This window comes from Tachypleus tridentatus, chromosome 10 (assembly GCF_004210375.1).
Source record: "Tachypleus tridentatus isolate NWPU-2018 chromosome 10, ASM421037v1, whole genome shotgun sequence".
NCBI classification, from domain to species: Eukaryota; Metazoa; Arthropoda; class Merostomata; order Xiphosura; family Limulidae; genus Tachypleus; species Tachypleus tridentatus.
Window position 1 is genome coordinate 29,627,929 of NC_134834.1, and position 21,104 is coordinate 29,649,032.

At 33.8% G+C, this 21,104-nt stretch overlaps 1 protein-coding gene and 1 long non-coding RNA gene across 5 annotated transcripts in view; one reads left to right on the forward strand and one right to left on the reverse strand.

Annotated features, from left to right (window-relative positions):
• Positions 1–7,661, forward strand: part of LOC143228964 (dual specificity calcium/calmodulin-dependent 3',5'-cyclic nucleotide phosphodiesterase 1A-like) — a 147,350-nt gene extending 139,689 nt beyond the window's left edge. For both annotated transcript variants that reach the window (XM_076460501.1, XM_076460500.1), the window contains exons 15-16: positions 1,239–1,487; positions 4,160–7,661. In XM_076460501.1, coding sequence (XP_076316616.1) covers positions 1,239–1,487; positions 4,160–4,257 — 347 coding nt within the window. In that variant the 3' untranslated portion in view covers positions 4,258–7,661. The remainder of the gene's footprint in view (positions 1–1,238; positions 1,488–4,159) is intronic.
• Positions 1–20,989, reverse strand: part of LOC143228966 (uncharacterized) — a 44,265-nt gene extending 23,276 nt beyond the window's left edge. The window contains exon 1 of one of the 3 annotated variants that reach the window (XR_013015579.1): positions 19,969–20,989. This is a non-coding gene — a long non-coding RNA (uncharacterized LOC143228966). Of the gene's footprint in view, positions 1–1,254; positions 1,366–2,600; positions 4,133–19,968 lie in introns of those variants that run through there. The other 2 variants (XR_013015580.1, XR_013015578.1) reach the window with 2 other exon arrangements.
• Between the last annotated feature and the right edge of the window lie 115 nt (positions 20,990–21,104).

The window sequence follows — 21,104 nt, forward strand, 5'->3', positions numbered from 1 at the left end:
ACAAATTGGTACTTGAAGCACAATATTATTAACGTCAAAGCTGATTAATAGCAAGAATATTCTAATTTCTAGAATTAATTCGAACAATAACTAATCACCTGACAATAAAGTTCATGGAGTATCTGTTATCAAATATTAGTTACACGTTTCCCTCCAAAGTGGTTTGGGTTTGGCCGATACGAATGTCAGCCAAGAATTGGGCACTCTCCAAGCCACGTCCATTAAAAAGAATTCCCCGATCTCTCTTATATAAATCTAGCGTCTTATATGATCTATCTCAACAAGAAATAAAAGTAAATTGATACATTATCAAATAAAACCAAATTAGTACTTTTCTCCCCCATAGAAGGGGATAATATATTCAAAACTTAAAATGGATAATAGTTAGTAAATCTAGTTTAATTTATTTTGTTGGTTGAATTCTTAACAATTTGGGTTTTAAAATGAACAAGTGGAATGAAAAGAGGGTTAATTTAGAGTGATTCGTATAAGAAGGGCACTCGGGTCATTGAAAAGAATAATTTATATATCTTTTGCATCGCAACGGCTCAGCGGCATATCTACGGACTTATAACGCTAGAAACCGGATTTCGATACCCGCAATGGGCAGAGCACAAATAGCCCATTGTGTAGCTTTGCGTTTAATTACAAAGAAATAAATACGTAATTTTTTTTTAGAATATAGTAAAGTATCTCTTACATTTAACGGATTCACAACGCTAAAATCAGGGGTTCAATTCCCCTTGGTGGACTCAGCAAATAGCCTGATGTAGCTTTGCTATAAGAAACACACACACACTCACATTTAAAGTTTGAAATTCATTAATTAAACTAAAGTAGTCTTAACATTTATTACACAAGTTTGTGGTAGCATTAAGTTTTAACCATTTTAAGAATTTTACGTTGCTGTCTGTTACCTCCCTCTTGTTAAAAAGAAGGAATGTTGGAATTTCAGTTTTTCACATCTTTTAAAGTACGGATGCGTGTAGTAATAAGGCTGAAGTTGATTGTCATGCGTACGAATTTTTGAGATATCAAATTATAGAAAATATTTCGAAAGCACTTGTCGTTAAGAAAAAACAAATCAATAAATGCCGCCTGATGTTGTTTTTCGTAACGAAAATAACTGTATTTATAACATTATTATATTTATGAGTAAAATAAACATGTCTTGTTTATCAGTATAATTACATTGACGCTTGTGTAAGTTATAATAGAGGAAAAAATAAATTTTACAGATAAGAAACTACGCACTAAATCACTTTCTGCTATGAGACCATCAAGTAGAGCTAGCAGCAATTCCCTTCCTTCAGATGGCGCTAGTATCTATAACGAAAGTACCTCAGCCAGGCCACCACCGCGGAGTGCACCAGCCTCGCCCAGATCTCCATATTTAGGAGGGTCAGGTGCTCAGGTTGAAGTTCCACGTCCGTGGATAAAGTGCCTGGAAGAAAATAGAGTTTTCTGGCAAGGAAAAGCTGCGAAAGGTGATTTATTAGCTAATATTTTGTTTTCTTTAGTGTTGTATAGCCACCTTCCGAAGTTTCTTTACTAACAAGAGCAGTTTATAATTATAACAGTCAAAGTTTGCTTTCGTCTGCACTGGTTTGTAAGTTCTGATTTATACGTAGGTGGACGATTGTAAAAACCTGGGTATGTGTATCGTTCATTGCTCTTTGAAAAACGTGGAGTTTTATGTCTGCTAAGATAAAATATTTCGTTTCATATATTATTTATATCCATTTCGAAGTACAGATTTCTCTTAAACATACACACACACACACTCGTATGCACATAGATAAAACATTTTTATTTAGCTATAGTAACTGTAAGGAAGCAATAATATTAATAGTGAGGGATATATTTTGAAGAAATTCATGCATTCACAGAGGAAAATAAAACTTGTATGATATATAAAAATTACGAAACAACTAGATGTACTTTCGTAAGGTTCACGAAACTGTTCTATCTTAAGGGCGAATAAATCCAAAGTTAAAACGTTTTTGAAGTTCACATGTCACACTGTGATGTAGTTTAGAGAACGAATAATTCTTCTCATGATTCATGGCATGCACATGTTTTACTGACGTCACGACAGTACAAATTTCAACATTGGCCGTTTCTAATGTGATGTAATTTTAGTGTCAACGGACAGACAACACACCACTGTATAATGGTGTGAGGGATTAAACCGGGTGACCCGGCCTTTGGTTGTCTTTTTGGGAAAAAAATTGCGATATATCTTACTCTCCAGGTATTCACCAAAATGCAAGTTAAAAAAATTAAACATGTATAATCAACTGACAAAAGAAAGAAAAGTTAAAAAGTGGGCTCAGATGCTAACTAACACAATGTTTCGAGTCCATAGTCCATGGTTCGTCATGAGAAGAGTGGTTACTATTTAAAAAACCACGTTAGTTGTAATACTGATGTTACTGAAATAATGTTTGGAATATAAAAGTAGTAATGAATTATTATAGTACCCTCCAATAGTGATCGATATTTTATACAAATTAGAACTATAACACCCTCCAGTATAGTGTGATATCTAACAACATAACTTTCAACTACCATCCATAATTATATGAAAATTATACTACCGTTAGGATAGTTTGATAGTTGGCCACGTGGTTATGGCGCTCGACTTGTAATTTGAGAATTGTGGATTCGAATCCTCGTTATATCAAACATGCTCGCTCTTTCAGCTGTGGGGGTGTTATAATCTGACGGTCAATTCCACTGTTCGTTGGTAAAAGAGTACCCTAAGAGTTGCCGGTATGTGGTGATAACTAGCTCCATTCCCTCTAGTCTTACACTGCTAAAGAGACGACTATAGCAGATAGCCCTCGTGTAGCGTACGTGAAATTAAAAAAAATTAGTTTGATAATTAGCAATATGACACTCAATCACAATCCAGAATTATATCACATGATACTTCTCCCATAATTATCGTAATTCACTGGTATTATTTACACAATAAAGTAAAAATTACGTTTAGTCATTTTTTCACTTTATTCTATACAATTTATTAATCTTTGTTAATGTGCAAATTTGTTAAATCTATAGATATATGTTGTTCATAGAGCCTAATAGCTATTTTTGTAATCAAATAATTTTTCAAAGACAAAAAAAAATTGTATATATTTGGTTAAACCCTATAATTTAACACTTAGAAACAAGGTATTTTTCATCTGACCACCACCTTATGCAACACGTGGATTAGACAGCAAATTCATAGATCCCAAGATCCAGACGTAGTTACCCCTAATTTAAGAATATCTAAATTCAAAAGGAGGGGAACCAGTCAGCAATACCTACTGTCTATAGGGCTACTTTTAAGTGAATTACAGAACTGGATGTTACAATAATGAAGTTCCCACACATCAGAAATTGTAAAGCGTGTTCAGTGGTATGTCATGGCTCTAACCTTGGATCTTTGATCTGTTGTCTGACATGATAACCACTAGACCACATCAGTCCCTAAAATCTATTGAAACAGAGTGCAACCCACTCTAACTCAGCTTCAATGTTTGATCATTCGAAAACAACGGGGCTGTATCCATATGTCTGAACTTTATTTGAGAAGTATCCTTTCGACATTTTCTATTATTTTTTAAAATCCTGTTATAGAAGTTTCCAGTTAAGCCTTGAAAGGCGGATGCTGAAGACCTCTGTTAGTATGCAGTTCGTTAAACCTTTTATAATAAATCACGTTATTTATTTTAACAAAAGTAGAATACCGAAAACTGAGTCCAAACTTCCTATATTTGCAAATTCGATTTCTTTAAAAACCTTACCCAATGTTGTGTCTATGAAAACAAGAAAAACAATCCACCTATACGTTATACAGGGTGTTCGGAAAGTCACTGTGTACTTATATATTTATTAAGACATGTTTCAGTATAGAATACAGGAGGTAAATATGAATTACAATTATAAAGTGTTGAAAGTGACCCTCGTTGGCATCAATACAGGCCTGGATCCTTCTTATTTTGTTTCTAAACACCGCTATCAGTTTCTGGCTTGAAATAAACTGAGTAAAATATGATTACAAAACTGCACAATGACTTTCCGAACACCCTGTATTAAACTCAGATAAGATGTAACCTTTGAAAAGCACATAGAAATAATTATTTGTTTATCTACTGTGTGTATATAGATGCCGAACTCCAATCCCAGCAAGTTTCTGCAGATAGAAAATCTGATAATGATGACAGCGATCCGGCTGAATCTGCAAGCTATCGATCTGAGACGTAAAACATTTTGTGAAGAGAAGTGTTTTTTTGCTATAGTAACTCCTATAAGTAGTGCATTGTTTGATAGGTACTCATTAAAGGTCGCTTTTTTTCTAAAACATTCTTTTCTTCTGTGTTAACATCGAAAATTCAGTACTTGGAAAATTACCTTTGTATATTACTTGCTAATAATAGGTTATACAGTAATACACAAAGGACATGTGTATTGTTTACTCTTATATGTTGATTAAGCTTCATATACTGTGAAATAGTATTATTAGCTTCACTGAGTTCCTCGGTAGAAATATCCTCATTTGATATTTAGAGTTATTAAAATAAAGACTAAATAGTAACAGTTACTGAGTAAATAAAAAAACTGTAACAGCTATTAAGTAAATAAATACTAAATAGTAACAGTTACTGAGTAAATAAAAAATAAATAGTAACAGCTATTAAGTAAATAGAGTACATTGTAACAGTTACTGAGTAAATAATAATGTTTTCCAAGTTGAGATATTTTATCAGGATTTACAATAGCGATTGTGTTCCGTTTGAAAGTTTAAATTCTTTAAAAGTAATTTTGATGGCGCTGTCAACATTTCATGATGTGTTTCTAATATATATTAAGACACTTTGTTCCGACAACTTTTACAGTACAGTTTCATCTTTCCAAACCTTATTAAATAAAATACACACGATTTATTCAGTAGTTAGAGTGTTTGCAGTGAGATATTGTAACGTTAGTAATTGTTTTATTTTTACGGTATTCTTTTCAATTACAATAACAACATACGTATGCTGTATTTGTAAGGACATTATGTATAATCCAAAGCATAATGAGTTAGTTTGTTGAACCATGTAAATAATTGAAGAATTATAAATATGTTAACTTTCCTGGTAAACCTTTGAGCGGGAATTCTAAATAATAGGCATAGTTTTAGCTCATTTTCATAGTTCCCTCTACTGCTTGTAGTAGTGATTTAAGAAGCCGTGCGGATGTCTGTTTACCCAAGCCATCAATCACACACATATATATATATATAATACAGACACAGGTGATATGCATACATGTGCCGTCAGTAGGTTTACGTATGGCAAAACATTTCTTTTCTCTTGTGGAATGATGTGATAAGCGCACTCTTTTGATTTTGCTGAAGTATAATTGTGGTCTTCGCAGTATTATTCGTACATTTATAATCACATAATTAAACTATTATTAAACATACTTATTGTAAATTCTTAACTAACTAAAACACTCAGTTAATTGACCCAAACCTGCAAACTAAAGTTCTCTTAATTTTATTATTATTATAAGCCGCTTGAATTCGCACGTATATATATATATATATATATATATATATGATATACAACTACCAAACGTTCTTAGTCGTATAGAAATCTACACAAATGTAAAGTAGGCACAAATACATATAAATGTATAAGTTATGTGATTTTTCATTTTCAGCAGTTGATTTTAAATTGTACGTTAAAGTAACAGAAGTGTGTTTGCACTATAAGTAATTAGTTATGTTGAAATAATTCTAACTCGTGGCCAACCAGCACACTATAATGGAAGCTTCGTTAAAACATCCAACGTCACATACTTCTACATTTTGCCGTTAGGGGGAGAGGGTGATTTTTTATACACGTCTTATTTTATGTGTTTTTTGTTGATTTTTCTAAACATGTCAATTTAACAACTTCTTAGCCATTTTGGCAATACGTAAGAACACTTAGCACAATAAAAAAAGACGAGTATCTGATGTAGTTAAAATAACGTATCAATGTAATGTTCATTCATCTCAGGGTAGAGATATCTGGTGTATAATCAGATATGTATTTTACATTTGCTAGGATAATAGTCATTATACACTCAAGTTTGCAGCTTTATTGAATATCCCTATTACCTAAAAGTTCCTTGCGAATCAAATAAAAATTATAATATCTTGTTATCATTATATTTTATTAATTCGGGAGTCATAGTTATATAATTATCTGCTTTACCTGTTATAGCAGTATTAAGTGGGTCCAGTTGTAGAACAGTTAAAGAAAAACGAACTGTGGTATAGATTTACTTGCATCAAAACTATAGCTGTTTAAAATGGTTAATAAAGGTGTCTACTCTTTGACTGAGAAAAAGTTGGCAACCAGCTTCCTTTCGCATTTTGGAATTTTCTCTATCCCTGTGCTACTTGAAGACTTCAATGTATGAAAATTTGCACTTTCACTATTTTTAAGATACGAAACTTTAAAAATAAAACTAATTTAATTAATGTCTTTTATGTTTGAAACCGTAAGCATGTGTGTGTGTGTGTGTGTGTGTGTGTGTGTGTACAGTTATGTAGGTTAGCAAGATAGCTGGATCCGTAGCTTAAAATAAATTTACTATTGTATAAAGTTTATAGGCTTAGATGATCAAAAGGCTTACGTTATGTAATTACACATTTTTAAGTTATTTCAAATAATTTAGCCTATATTGAATAAAATAACACTTCAGGTTAACAACTACTTCTTACGATACCTTTAATTGTTTGCACGGTGAATCAACATTTTCTGCAAGTTGACCCACTTTTCTTATACTTTATTTTCGTTTTTCAAATTAGAAACGGAAAATAATTCTGTTTTTAAGTGTATTGCATAGGCTTACGCACTGTTGATTAAGCCTACTTCATTCATGTCAAAGCTCTGTAGCATGCTCTCAATTGAAATACCGTAGCTTTTTTTTTAATGCCACAAATGTCTCATTAAAGACAACATATCGTTACAAGAGTGTCAAATGTCTCATTAAAGACAACATATCGATACAAGAGTGTCAAATCAGGCAAAGAATTTACACCGGTTCTGGGTAACTAGATAAGTTTGTTACGATTGATGGGCACTGCGTTTATAAAAAAAATATCTTAAAACGTTCACTCTAGACCTACCGTTACTATCTAGTGTATTACGTCTTTAATCATACCTTAGAAAAGATTTCTAGAACATTTTACATATTTCACCTGTTAGAGATTTGTAAAATGTGATGTCAGTGATTCGTTTAGTACTAAAGTTACCTCACATACCACCTTACTCAGCTACACAAAAACATTGACGAGAAAATATGCAGGCAGAGAAATAAAGTATCTTAACGTTCCGCTGTTACCCTTGTGCACAACCTAATAATTGTTTGCAAGATTTTCAATTATAGCGTTTAATTATGTAAATTTTTTGTATTGTAATTGACAATTTATAAATAAACTAACTGATGCATTTTTAGTGTTCATTTAATTTTGGTGTTTCTTCGTATAAATTTGTTAAAGTAGAAAGGCTACTAGCGAAAAATACATTGACAAAATAATATAACAGGTATATTGCCCAAGTATTATGTGTTATTTAAAATTACATTTGTAGTTATGTAATTTTCAAATAAAATAAAATTAATGATTGAAAGATGACAGTATTTACATTTTTTTAAATAAAAAGGTACTATAACTGGCGAAACTATTCTATCCAAACATATTTTAACCGGTTTTTTGTTTGTTTTGTTTTAACGTTTCGTTGGTACAGGAATTTGAACACAGGTCTTGCTTGTAGAAACCATTGTAATTTCAGAGATCAAATTAACATGATATGGAATAATAAGGCCTGCTTGATAAAGAACAATTATGAAAACACTCGTTTTTAGTCTGAACTGTTTCGTGGTTATGAAGATCGAACAACGAAACCATACTGTAGATAATTCACCATAAAAGCCTAAAAACACGTCTTCGCTAGTTTTGTTTCGGATAAGGAGCGTATAACAGTGGGTTAGAAAATTTCTGTTTGGTACCGCCAGTTTCGCTGAAGACGTTAGAAATACAGACCCTAGAAACAGAACAGGAATTCTACTCTTACTAAGGCTGTTAGAGGTATAGGCCCTAGAAATGAAACAGGCAAAGGCGTGGAAACACATTTAACATATAGCTAGTTACTAATAACGACAGTACTGATGGTTCTTCTCGACTAGTAGAAAATACCATTGATTAACCTACAGTTCCTGACTCTAAGAACAGCTAGGCGAGGATGTATTCCTGCTCTATATGTCCTTAATTTCGTTTTTCGTGTTGTTGTTTTTTCAGCTCCTGTCGATATTTTTGCTTTTCATCATCGAGAAGTTTTATTCATAATGCACACACATCAATAACAACTAGTACAAAACCTGGTCTTCAAAGTTTATTATAGAAGGCACTTTAAATTATTTTCGATATACTTTGTCATCGATCACTCTGTCTGCGTTTTAGGAGTGAATACAGCGACTAGTCTGGGCCTATGTAATGAGGAAATCGAAAATGAAACCAAACTCAGAGTGAAATGGGACCCATGCTGTTGATAAATGGAATATTTGAGACATGTACAACTAATTACTACGATATGTTCGAAACGGTTAAACTTGTTCATCTCGCCCGCTTGTTTGCTTTACTCTGTTGCTGTTTTACATTCATAAGGAAGTGTTTATTGTAAAGGAAATGATACAGACGGTTATAATAAGGCAGATATAAAGCTCACTGCAACTGGGGGACGACATTTTCATTATGGTAAAAGTTACCATATTATATCAAAATGAGAGTTTAATAGATGCGTAATCTAATGGATTATTATATTAATATTGGACATCATACAAATTTTTGCGTTTTTTCATATTATAAAAGAATAAATTAGAAATGTATATGTTTTAATGTAGAACATTTTAAAATAGTGTAGTTTAATAGCGCAAAATGTGTTCTGATGAAATATGCTTAAATTATTCCTGTCAATGAACTCTGCATCCTTTTACTGTAGTCAGACGATAACTCAATGCTTCGCGCCTCGTTACTGGGTGTCGCAGGTTCGAATTTATCACAGAACACAGCATATCAGTTGTGAAAGCATTATAATATTACTATTTGATCACAATTTTTGTTGGAAGAGAGTAACCCAAGAGTTTGCGTTACTGATTAAGTACTTTCTTATAGTCTATTTCAAAATTAGGGACAGTTAAAATAGACAGTTCTGGAGTAGACTTGAACAAAAATAAATAAACAGAAACGAAACCACGAGAAGTTCATACAAACTGAACTACGTATGAGACAATCTTGTACGTATATTTGAATATATAAGTAGCGTAAAAATTTACCAAAAAAGGAGGTTTAACTAAATTAAGATGTATAAATATTTGAAAATTTGAAAAAAAAATTATGGCGAAATCAATTCAAAAACTGTGTGTATATATATTTTAATATTTGTGATTATTTTATGAAAATAATTTAATTTATAATCGTATATATATATATATATATTTTAATATTTTGATTATTTTATGAAAATAATTTAATTTATAATCGTATATATATATATTTTAATATTTTCGATTATTTTATGAAAATAATTTAATTTATAATCGTATATATATATATATTAATATTTTCGATTATTTTATGAAAATAATTTAATTTATAATCGTATATATATATATTTTAATATTTTCGATTATTTTATGAAAATAATTTAATTTATAATCGTATATATATATATTTTAATATTTGTGATTATTTTATGAAAATAATTTAATTTATAATCGTATATATATATATTTTAATATTTGTGATTATTTTATGAAAATAATTTAATTTATAATCGTATATATATATATATATATTAATACTTGCGATTATTTTATGAAAATAATTTAATTTATAATCGTATATATATATATATATATATATATATACACACATGTATATTATATGCGTTTGTAATATTTGTCCTTTTTTGAAAGCCACCCGCTAGTACAGCGGTATGTTTCGGATTTATAATGCTAAAATCAGGGGTTCGATTCCCATCGGTGGGATCAGCAGATAGCCCAATGTGGCTTTGCTATAAAAAAACACACACCCCTTTCTTTTTAAAAAAAATAAACATTTAAAGTTTATTTGCTTCGCGTAAAGCCTATACAAGTCCCCAGTGGCTCAGCGGTATGTCTGCGGACTTACAACGCTACAAACCGGGTTTTGTTACTCGTGGTGGGCAGAGTACAGATAGCTTTGTACTTAATTCAAAAAACAACAAGACTATAATTTGGTGAGTGTCATTTTATTCGAATAATTCACAAACAACATTGTCGAATGAAATAGATAAAAACAATTTTATTTGTCAGTATAAGTTTCGAATACAATCATAGTTCAAAACATTCATATAATTGTAGCATTTTATATTGTCGTACGTTGAAAACTGAGCACAGTTATATTATTACAATATACTGGACAGTGAATAAATGAAAAAGTTCACACAAAAAATACTCGTGAAAGTTATAAATATATAAACGTAAACCTTTATTGAATATATTAACAATAAGATGCATTACGAAGACAGTTATCATTCACTTATAATATGTGAACTCGGTTCTATATCGAATATAAACGTTAATGTTGTTATGGATCACGTAAAAATGTAGATCCGCAAAATTAAACTTAGGCTGAATATTAACAGCAAGCTGCATTATGAGAACAGTTAAGGGTAATATAAAACTTAAAATTGCGAAGTTAAACACGTAGCTGCATTAAAAGAGCTGTCATAAATCACACAAAAGAAAGACCTGCAAGATGAAACGTCTTCTGAATATAAAAACGAAACTGTATTATGAGGGCTGTAATGAAACACATAAAATTTAGATCTGCAAAATTAAACTTGTACAGAATGTATACAAAAAGCTGCCTTACAAGGGTTGATATGAGTTATGTAAGATTCAGATCTGCAAAATGAAATATCTTATTATAAACACAAAGCTGCATTATGAGGGCTGTACAGAATCACGTAAAATTTAGACCTGCAAAACTTAAACCTATACTGAATATATACAAAAAGCTGCATTACAAGGGTTGTTCTGAATTACGTAAAATTCAGATCTGCAAAATGAAATCTCTTCTCACTATAATCATTAAGCTGCACCAAGAGGGCTGTACAGAATCACGTAAAATTTAGATCTGCAAAATTAAACCTATACTGAATATATACAAAAAGCTGCATTAAAGGGTTGTTCTGAATTACGTAAAATTCAGATCTGCAAAATGAAATCTCTTCTCACTATAATCATTAAGCTGCACCAAGAGGGCTGTACAGAATCACGTAAAATTTAGATCTGCAAAATTAAACCTACACTGAATATATACAAAAAGCTGCATTACAAGGGTTGCTCTGAATTTCGTAAAATTCAGATCTGCAAAATGAAATCTCTTTTCACTATAAACATTAAGCTGCACCAAGAGAGCTGTACAGAATCACGTAAAATTTAGATCTGCAAAATTAAACCTACACTGAATATATACAAAAAGCTGCATTACAAGGGTTGCTCTGAATTACGTAAAATTCAGATCTGCAAAATGAAATCTCTTTTCACTATAAACATTAAGCTGCACCAAGAGGGCTGTACACAATCACGTAAAATTTAGGTCTGCATATTAAACTTGTACTAGATATGAATAGCAAAGTGCATTACGAGGTCTGTTATAATAAACTTAAAACTTTAAATCTGTGAATTAATCCTTCTTTAGATAAAATCAGTAAGTTGCATAATCACGAATATTATTACGAATGCAATGATTGTTTGTTTTTAATTTCGCGCAAAGCTACACGAGGGGTACCTGCGCCAGCCGTCCCTCATTTAGCAGTGTAAGAGTAGAGGGAAGGCAGATAGTCATCACCACCCACCGCCAACTCTTGGGCTACTTTTTTACTAACGAATAATAGGATTGACCGTCACATAATAACGCCCCCACAGCTGAAAGGACGAGCATGTTCGGTGCGACGGAGTTTCGAACCCGCGACCCTCAGATTACGAGTCGAACGCCTTAACCCACCTGGCCAAGCCAAGCCTATTACGAGTGATGTAAAATTTAAACCTACAAAAATTAAACCCACACACACACACAAATTGTATCAAAAGCAGTATTATGGATAATCAAGAACTTGAATACAAGAAATTAAACACACTTTGGACACAAAGAGCAGTCAATCATCTTGAGAGATATTATGACATGTATATATACATCAACTGCATCACTTCAAAAATGATTCATCATTTACAAAAATAACAAACAGAAACGTTAAATGTCATCGAATCCCATGTACTAGGAAGAGAAGTAAAAAAAGAAAATTCACGAACTTCGTTTACGCGCAACCAAAGTGTGCATTTTTAAACAATGAAATACCACACATGTTATCATATTCTCTTTCGCGCTAAAGTACACACAAGTAAACAAACAAAACAACACAAGACACTAGTACAATTTTGATTAAGATTATGACAATATGAAATGTCGCATCGATAGTACTAAACATTATTATAATGTACACTGTATGTGACCATTTAAAATTGTTCTAAAACACACACTGGATGTGATAAAATTAAAAATTATTAAAATATAACGGTGTATGTGACAATACCAAGTTACAAAACTCATCTACCACAGCTAAAATGTATTCTTTTCACAAGTACGTTTGATACTATAAAGGATTTGAAAAAATCAAATCAATACGAAGTAATGGAGCAAATATATTTTGTACAGAATTCCAATGTCTTTATCGTTATTTAAATATCAAATAATAATTATAAATAGAACTATACAGTAACAAAATATCAAACAACAAATTTGTAGGTAGAACAGTCTAAATCTTTGATGTCTTAAAAAATTAACCATTCCAAAATAAAATGCATGTCATATTTTTAACATGAGGAAAGATTAGCCGGTCAAACTCATGCAACCAGTCTGTACATACCCAGGTAAAATGAGCTCCTAACGTCATCAGTTGCTAGGACAACGACACGCTTATATATGAGTATTCTTGTGGTCATCATTGAATATAATCTCCACTCAAGTTTCCAGTAGGTCTGTCAGAACTATAAACCATGTGCATAACACTTTCGTCAGCAAGATCTTTAACATGTGTTTTACTTCATCTGAATATAACACAGAAATACTGAAGAGAGAAATTCTACAAGTTTCTGTCGTATTTTTGTAATACTTGACTTTCAACAGTTTCTTGAAACAGTAACTTTTCGTGGACGTGAGTTTCTTATACCACAGTTCAGAGAATGTGCAGAATACGAATCAAAACAATGAGTATTCTTCGTTTCGGGGTGAAAAGAGAAATCACGAAACAGGTCACGAACTTATAATTCAGGAGCACGAAGAAAGCTATCCATCATTGAGATTTAAATGTATGTGAATATTGAAACCTCACAGACAGATCCCAGCTAATTATCTCTCACACTTGTTTAACGCCTATAGTTGAAATCTACACCAGTTCCTTGTTTGATGCGGTACAGAGATAACTGTTAACACCACTCCTGAGCAAAAAGAGTTAACAATCTTGAAGGTATTCATTTCTCTCCATTCTCTTTGTTTCATGAGGTATTTGAACATTCGGGGGTAGAATTAGGTATGAGGTGTGGTATTACAAGAAAGAAGAAGAAAATGGTAAAAGTGAAACATTAAAGCTGGAAGTGGAAGGGAATTAGAAGCAGATAAAATTTGGCTGGAAAAGAAAATGAGTGGAAGACATAAACAGGTCTAAATGTGAACAAGTACTAGAGAACAAGTTAAAGGAGAAAGGAAGTAGCAAACTTGAAACATTACACACATATATATATCTGTATAATGAGGTGACGTCAGCAATGTGAATAGAAACCGCCCACACTGAGTTGACAATTCACACGACGTCACGAACATAGTGTATTTCCTAGACATAAGATGACAGGTCGTTATTTCCGTTTCAATTTGCAGAAGCGGATCTTCTGATAAGCGTTATAAATTCACCACTTTCACGACTAATATGGTGTTGAGAAACCAATAAATGACATTCTCAATTTCCCTGGAATTCGTGGGAAAAGTATGACAAGATGGGGTTATAGGTGACTAAGAAAGTGTTTGATTCACGACAGTCACACTGCTGATGTAACAAAAAAAAAACTACAATATTTTATACTTGTTACAAACAATAACTTTTGATATTTGATGTATTCAAATGTAATACCGAAAAGTTCAAAAATATTACTTCATAAACGTTTCGGTAGTCGATAAGTTTACAAAAACTAAAACTTAAACATTATTACAAAGTTAAAATGGCATATGAAACCCAATACATCATTCGATTCACCAACTGAAACTAAGTTATACAGGTTTCGAAAAATTCCACCTCTTCTGCTCTGGACGAGAGCAAATCGAAAGAAGAAATAACGTTCTTTTAGTGCTTGTTTTTTTTTAAATTTCGCACAAAGCTACACGAGGGCTATCTGCTCTAGCCGTCCCTAATTTAGCAGTGTAAGGCTAGAGGGACGGCAGCTAGTCATCACCACCTACCTCCAACTCTTGAGCTAATCTTTTACCAACGAATAGTTGGAGTGACCGTGACATTATAATGACCCCACAGCTGAAAGGGCGAGTATGTTTGGTATGATGAAGATTTGAACCCGCGACTCTCGGATTATGAGTCGGATGCCTTAACCACCTGGCCATGCCGGGCCTTATTTTTTGTTATTCATTAAGAGTTTATCAATAAATCCATGCTCCAAAAATATAATCTCTTCAATTTGTTCTTTATCGATCGTATTGGGTCGAACAAGAGAGCTGTTAAGCCTAAAAGTTATTTTTCTGGTATTTTAAACCCGAACATAATCTCAGCAGCACTCACCAGTGCTCGAACCTTGGACCATTCATTTGCAGCCCGGCACATTACCACTAGACCTCACTCAACTTCATAAAATTAAAATAATACCGAATGTCTTTATTAGAACAAAACTGTCGATTCATGTGATCTGAAGAATAATTATCTTTCAATCAAAACCATGATCGATGTGGATTAGTGGGTAACAATGTGTACTATGAATCCAAGGGCCCGTGGATCGTGTCTCGTTGCTGAATATTTGCACTCCGCACACTTAAACCTGGATACCTTAAAAGAGTAACAGTCGAGTCCCATTCTTCGATTAAAACATCGGGAGGTGCTATTCAGTGATGTCGAGAAAACCCACTTGTAGGGATAAATATATGTGTAAAAACAGCTCGTTTGGGTTAAGAAAATATTTTATGTAGAGGAGTAAACAACGTTTTGACCTTCTGAAGATGACCGAAGGGGGTACCATTGATTAATTGTGTTGTTTTGACCTTCTGACGATGACCGAAGGGGGTACCGTTGATTAATTGTGTTGTTTTGACCTTCTGACGATGACCGAAGGGGGTACCATTGATTAATTGCGTTGTTTTGACCTTCTGACGATGACCGAAGGGGGGTACCATTGATTAATTGCGTTGTTTCTAGTTTATCAGTTTAAAATTTGGGAAGGTCATTTCAGATAACTTTTGTGAAGCTGGAGCAAATACCTGAAACAAACAATCAAAGCCCTTTTCTTAAAAGAAAATCCTTAAAAGGAATGCATTAGAGATGATTAACATTAGATGCAGAGTAGCAAATCATGAGCCCCTAACGTTATAATTAGCAACCAAATTACATTAACTAAGAAAACTTTGGTTGATTTTTCGGAGGAAGCTAGTTTGAAACACACTTTAATGGCTTAAAACAAGGTTGAAACGTAGTTTAAAAGCTTTTTAGTTTGAAACTCATAGCGTGTAATTGTGTTAAGACCTTAGTGGACCTCTAGAAAATCTTCAGTTTCGTGGACTCCTCTCCCACTTTCCCCACAAGCATGTATTTTACTTTATTGTTGTTTTACTCGCAAGTTTAACCATTAAAGTAGCCTTTAATTAAAGGTACTGTTTTCCAAGTACTAATTTCCATCTTCAAAAACTATCCGAGAAGGCATTAAAAATCAAGATAATTAAACTTAACTAATGCGGGCTTGACACTGTGACGTCAGAGGTAATCCCTTGTCTTGCCTTTTAGTTAATCAGATTCTTGAAACAGAATTTACAAGGTTGGAAAAGTGCAGATGTTTTGAACAGGCTTAGGTAGTCCATACTGTATAATATGTTTGTAATTATTATTATTATAGCTTTATATTTTATTACTATTTTATATTAGTAGTGCTGTACTTTCTTCACTTCTAATTTAGGAAGTTTTTTTTTACTTCCTCACATCACAAACTGGATGTAATAACTTCATCTGGTAGTTCTTCGAAGGCTATCATTTATCCCACATACGTTTATTAAATATCACTACTTTACTGCCTCTGTTGGAGTAAACTGTTACTAACTGACGACGTTTCCTGTCTTATTTCCTAGAACTACCGCTTATATATAACATCGCATGTAACACTTAGCAAACGATAAAAGGAAATTAATATCGTAAATATTCTAATTCAAGAAATAAAACGCGGTCTTATTACGCTTAAGGAGCGCCATCTGATTAATTAATGATTTATGAAGAAATAGTAAAATGAAGAGTAACGCATAGAATTTGTTTGTTTGTTTTTGAATTTCGCGCAAAGCTACAAGAGGGCTATCTGAGCAAGCTGTCCCTAATTTACCAGTGTAACACTAGAGGGAAGGCAGCTAGTCATCACCACTCTGTGCCAATTTTTGGGCTACTCCTTTGATCAACGAATAGTGGGATTGATAATCACATTATAATGCCCCCATGGCTAAAAAGGCGAGCACGTTTGGTGCGACCTGGATTCGAACCCGCGACCCTCGGCTTACGAGTCGAACGCCTTAACCCACCTGGCCATGCCGGGCAGAAGAAAGAAATACAGTTATGTTACATCTAAGATACAAGCACCAAACAGTAGGTTTGTATATTCTATTTAAACCCTTGGTTCTCCCCAAATCTAATGCAATAAAGCTTCGTAAGTTATAGTTTTCTTAAAGCTATGTCATGAAATCGAACCTAATTCTTTATTACAACTACTGTGATAACCCATTTAACGCTCAGGAAGGGTTAATGAGAAGAGAGCTTTAAATAGATTATCTCTAAACAGGGTCACATGTAGAGATAAATGAAGTCATCGTTTCTTACCTGTGAATAATGTATAAGTGATTTATTTAGGTACTGATAAATTATTTACTATAGTGTTGTCATCGCTGGAAAAAGTAATTTTTATTAGACTTCAATCATGTTTGGTTACAGAACCATATAATAAGAAATCAAATCCACTGGCGTCACTACCATCTGTCCCATGGCCAGGTAGTTAAGGCACTCGATTCGTAAGTTGAGGGTTTCGGGTTGAAATCCCCCTCGTACCATACATGCTCGTCCTTTCCGCCGTGGGGACGTTATAATGTCACGGTCACTCCAACTATTCGTTGGTAAAAAGTAGCCCAACAGTTGGTGTGGTGATAACTAGCTGCCTTCCCTTTAGTCTTACACTGCTAAATTAGGGACGGCTAGCGCAGATAGCCCTCGTGTAGTTTTGCGTGAAATTCAAACACATCCTCTCTTTCACGATTTGCCAACACCTGTAATTCTCTCTTACGCTTACGACTGTTTTAATTATAACTAATAGACAGGCACTTTCTGTGTCAAACAACAAATTGTATCATGCAGTTTTCGGTACAGAGATTTGTAGATCGCTCCCCAAAAAATGTTTTTCTTTCTTCCAGGAAAGCAATATTGTGTACACAGATGGAGTTCTAACGGTCCATTTTATGTCACTAGAAACATAAAAAAAATTGTGATAGTTGCGAGACGTTGTCTGCTTCCTGCAAGTTATTGTTATATTTTTCTTGTTGCATCAGTTGATTAATTAAAATCATTTAGTGCACTGCTACCATTAGTATGAAAAATGGTGTTCTGAGAGTTATGAATTTTCATTATTATTTTTTCCTTTCGTGAAAAAATAGCTTTCAAGGGCTTTATAATGAATCAATTTAAAGCGTGGTTGTGCTTAGTGGGGCATTATTGTATTTCTGAAACTTCAGGAGTAATTTTTACCGATTTTATCTAACTATTTATAAAGAGAATAAAACGAACTATTTATTGGTGTTATTCGTGTGTTATTCAAGTTTTGAAATTTTCTGAATTTTGTTGTTTGCTATTACGAAGTTCCAACGCTAAATCTGAAGTTCGATTCCCAGCAGTGAACAGAGTAAATAGCTCAATGTAGCTATGCTGTAAAGAACGCAAACACACACACACATTATATTACACTATAAAATTAGCTCAAAATACAATTTTTAGGCACGTTTTTTGCTTTCCAGATGGCAACACCGAACAATTTTTGATTCCTAAGGGATTTAAAAAACGGTATTGCTGATAGTATTAGAGAATGTTTCATTGTCAGGTAGGGTGAGCCATGTAATTACTATTAAATTCTCACCAATCTGAGCTATATATATCATAACTAAAAATGAACCTGTTACCAATTACACGTATTCTTTTTACGTTCTTTCTTATAGAGATTATAATATATTGTTTCTCATTAGCTTGTTACTCTCATTGTTTCTGTTTGTTTGTGTTTTGGATTTCGCGCAAAGCCACTCGAGGGCTATCTGCGCTAGCCATCCCTAATTTAGCAGCGTAAGACTAGAGGGAAGTCAGCTAGCCATTACCACCAATCGCCAACGACTTGGGCTACTCTTTCACCCACGAATAGTGGGATTGAGAGTCACATAATAATACATCTACGACTGAAAGGACGAGCATGTATGGTGCGAGTGGGATTCGAACCCGCGACCCTCGGATTACGAGTTTAGTGCTTTAACACCTCACCATGCAGGACGTCCTCTTGTATTAGCGATATATTTATCCTTAATCAGATAATTCTTCGTATTTCCTGAGTTGGTCGAAAATTTAGATTAGTCCTAAATCCACGTGTTAAGATAGAAATGTTAAACAACAGTTATAATAAAACTGTTGTAATAAAATTAAGCTTAATAAATTAGGGTGTTAATGGCAGCAAGTTCGATGTTAAGATTTCGCACATAGCGTATATGTGTCTTTGCAACTGGCCGTTCCTAATTTTGAAGAGGGTTTGTTTGTTTGTTTTTTTCAATTTTGCGCAAAGCAATACGAGGACTATATGCACTAGCCGTCCCTAACTTAGCAGTGTAAGGCTAGAGAGAAGACAGCTAGTCACCACAACCCACCGCCAACTCTTGGACTACTGTTTTACCAAAGAATAGTGAGATTGCTTGTAACATCATAGCGTCCTCACGGCTGAAAGGGCGTGCATGTTTGATGCGGCGTGGATTCGAATCCGCGACCCTCGGATTACGACTTGAACGCCTTAACCCATCTGGCCATGCATCGCCTTTTTAAAGAGGGAGAGAGTAGATGAAAAGCTGATAGCCCTTACCACAAACAACGCACCATATCTTTGGGATACTTTTTACCAACGAACTCTTGGGTTGCGATTTGTCAACGAATAATGAGATTCACACTCACATTATAACACTCTCGCGGCTGAAAGTGAGAGCATGTTCAACGAGGGGTTTCGATCCCACGATTCTCACGTTTTTAGCTGAGCGCGCGCTAACCACTAAATTATACTAAACCAATGAAGGCCTAATGTTAAGGAGAAAGAGATTTTATATCATAAAAGTAGAACAAAAAGTGAGCTTTAGGTATAATTTTCTTTTCTCATAATTGGGCGCAACGTTAAATGCGTTTTGCTAAATGCACCTAATGTATGAGGAAGTAAAAGATACAGCTGAAAGATGGCTGGTGAAAACAATAATTGTATTTGCTACGTGATAGATTATATATTTTTAAAAGTTTGTAATAGCTGTCTACTAGTTATGCTTCTCAGAGATTGAAACTAGAATTCTAGCAATATAAGCCTCAAACTTACCACTGAGTCACCAAGTGCTTTTCTAAGTTAGATGATTGACTGTTTTGAAGCAAAGTCACATTGGGCTATCTGTTATGGTCATTACGAATAATCGAACCTCGGATTTTAGCGTCTTAAGTCCGTAAAGTTAGCGTTACCCCATAAGGGAACAGCACTTTTAAGAGAACGGGAAGCCTGTATAGAATCATTAGAGCTTATGGTGTCGTTTAACAAATCAACAGTTTAGGTGGAAACCCGAGTCAATCATTTCATTGTCACATAGCTAATGGTTAACAATGCGTTTTGTCGGATGTAACGACAGGATACAGAACGAGCACGTGTACATGGATTACTTCGAGTAACTGTACTTAAGCAATGGTCCTAACTCCTATGTATATGTACAGTTATATGACAAGGGGAGTATATTTAGTTTTGCAGAAATCTACGTTGAATAATTATAATAAAAAACTGGTTTTAACAATAAGAGGGGTGAGAAAACACCAGTTGATAACAGGAAACCAATGTTGTTGAAACATGTCAAATTAAACAGAATTATTTTAATTCGCGCAGTGTGACGTTGTCCCAGTTTATTTTCTTATCTCGATTTTAGAACGAAATTGTTTTGTTGTTTAAATTTAATTTCTAGTCTTGTCCTTCTTGAAACACTTGAGTTGATATATAAATGAAAATGTAAGCAAATGTTCCAAGAATTTCAAACAATGTTTTGTGCCCCCTGGTAACTCAGCGGTAAGCGTATGGACTTATGACATATAAGCGTGGATGACACAGCATAAATAGTCCATTGTATAAGTTTGTACTTAAGAACGAACTATCTTCAGTAGCGTTTAGTTTTTTTTCTTTTGTGATGTTATTAACAGTACATCATTACAACTAACGATGTTAATAACATCGTATTACAACTAAGGCCCGGCACGGCCATGGGGGTTAAGGCGTTCGACTCGTAATCTGAGGGTCGCGAGTTCGAATCCCCGTCGCACCAAACATGCTCGCCCTTTCAGCCGTTGGAGCATTATAGTGTGACGGTCAGACCCACTATTCGTTGGTAAAAGAGTAGCCCAAGAGTTAGCGGTGGGTGGGGATGACTAGCTGCCTTTCCTCTGGTCTTACACTGCTAAATTAGGGACGGCTAGCGCAGA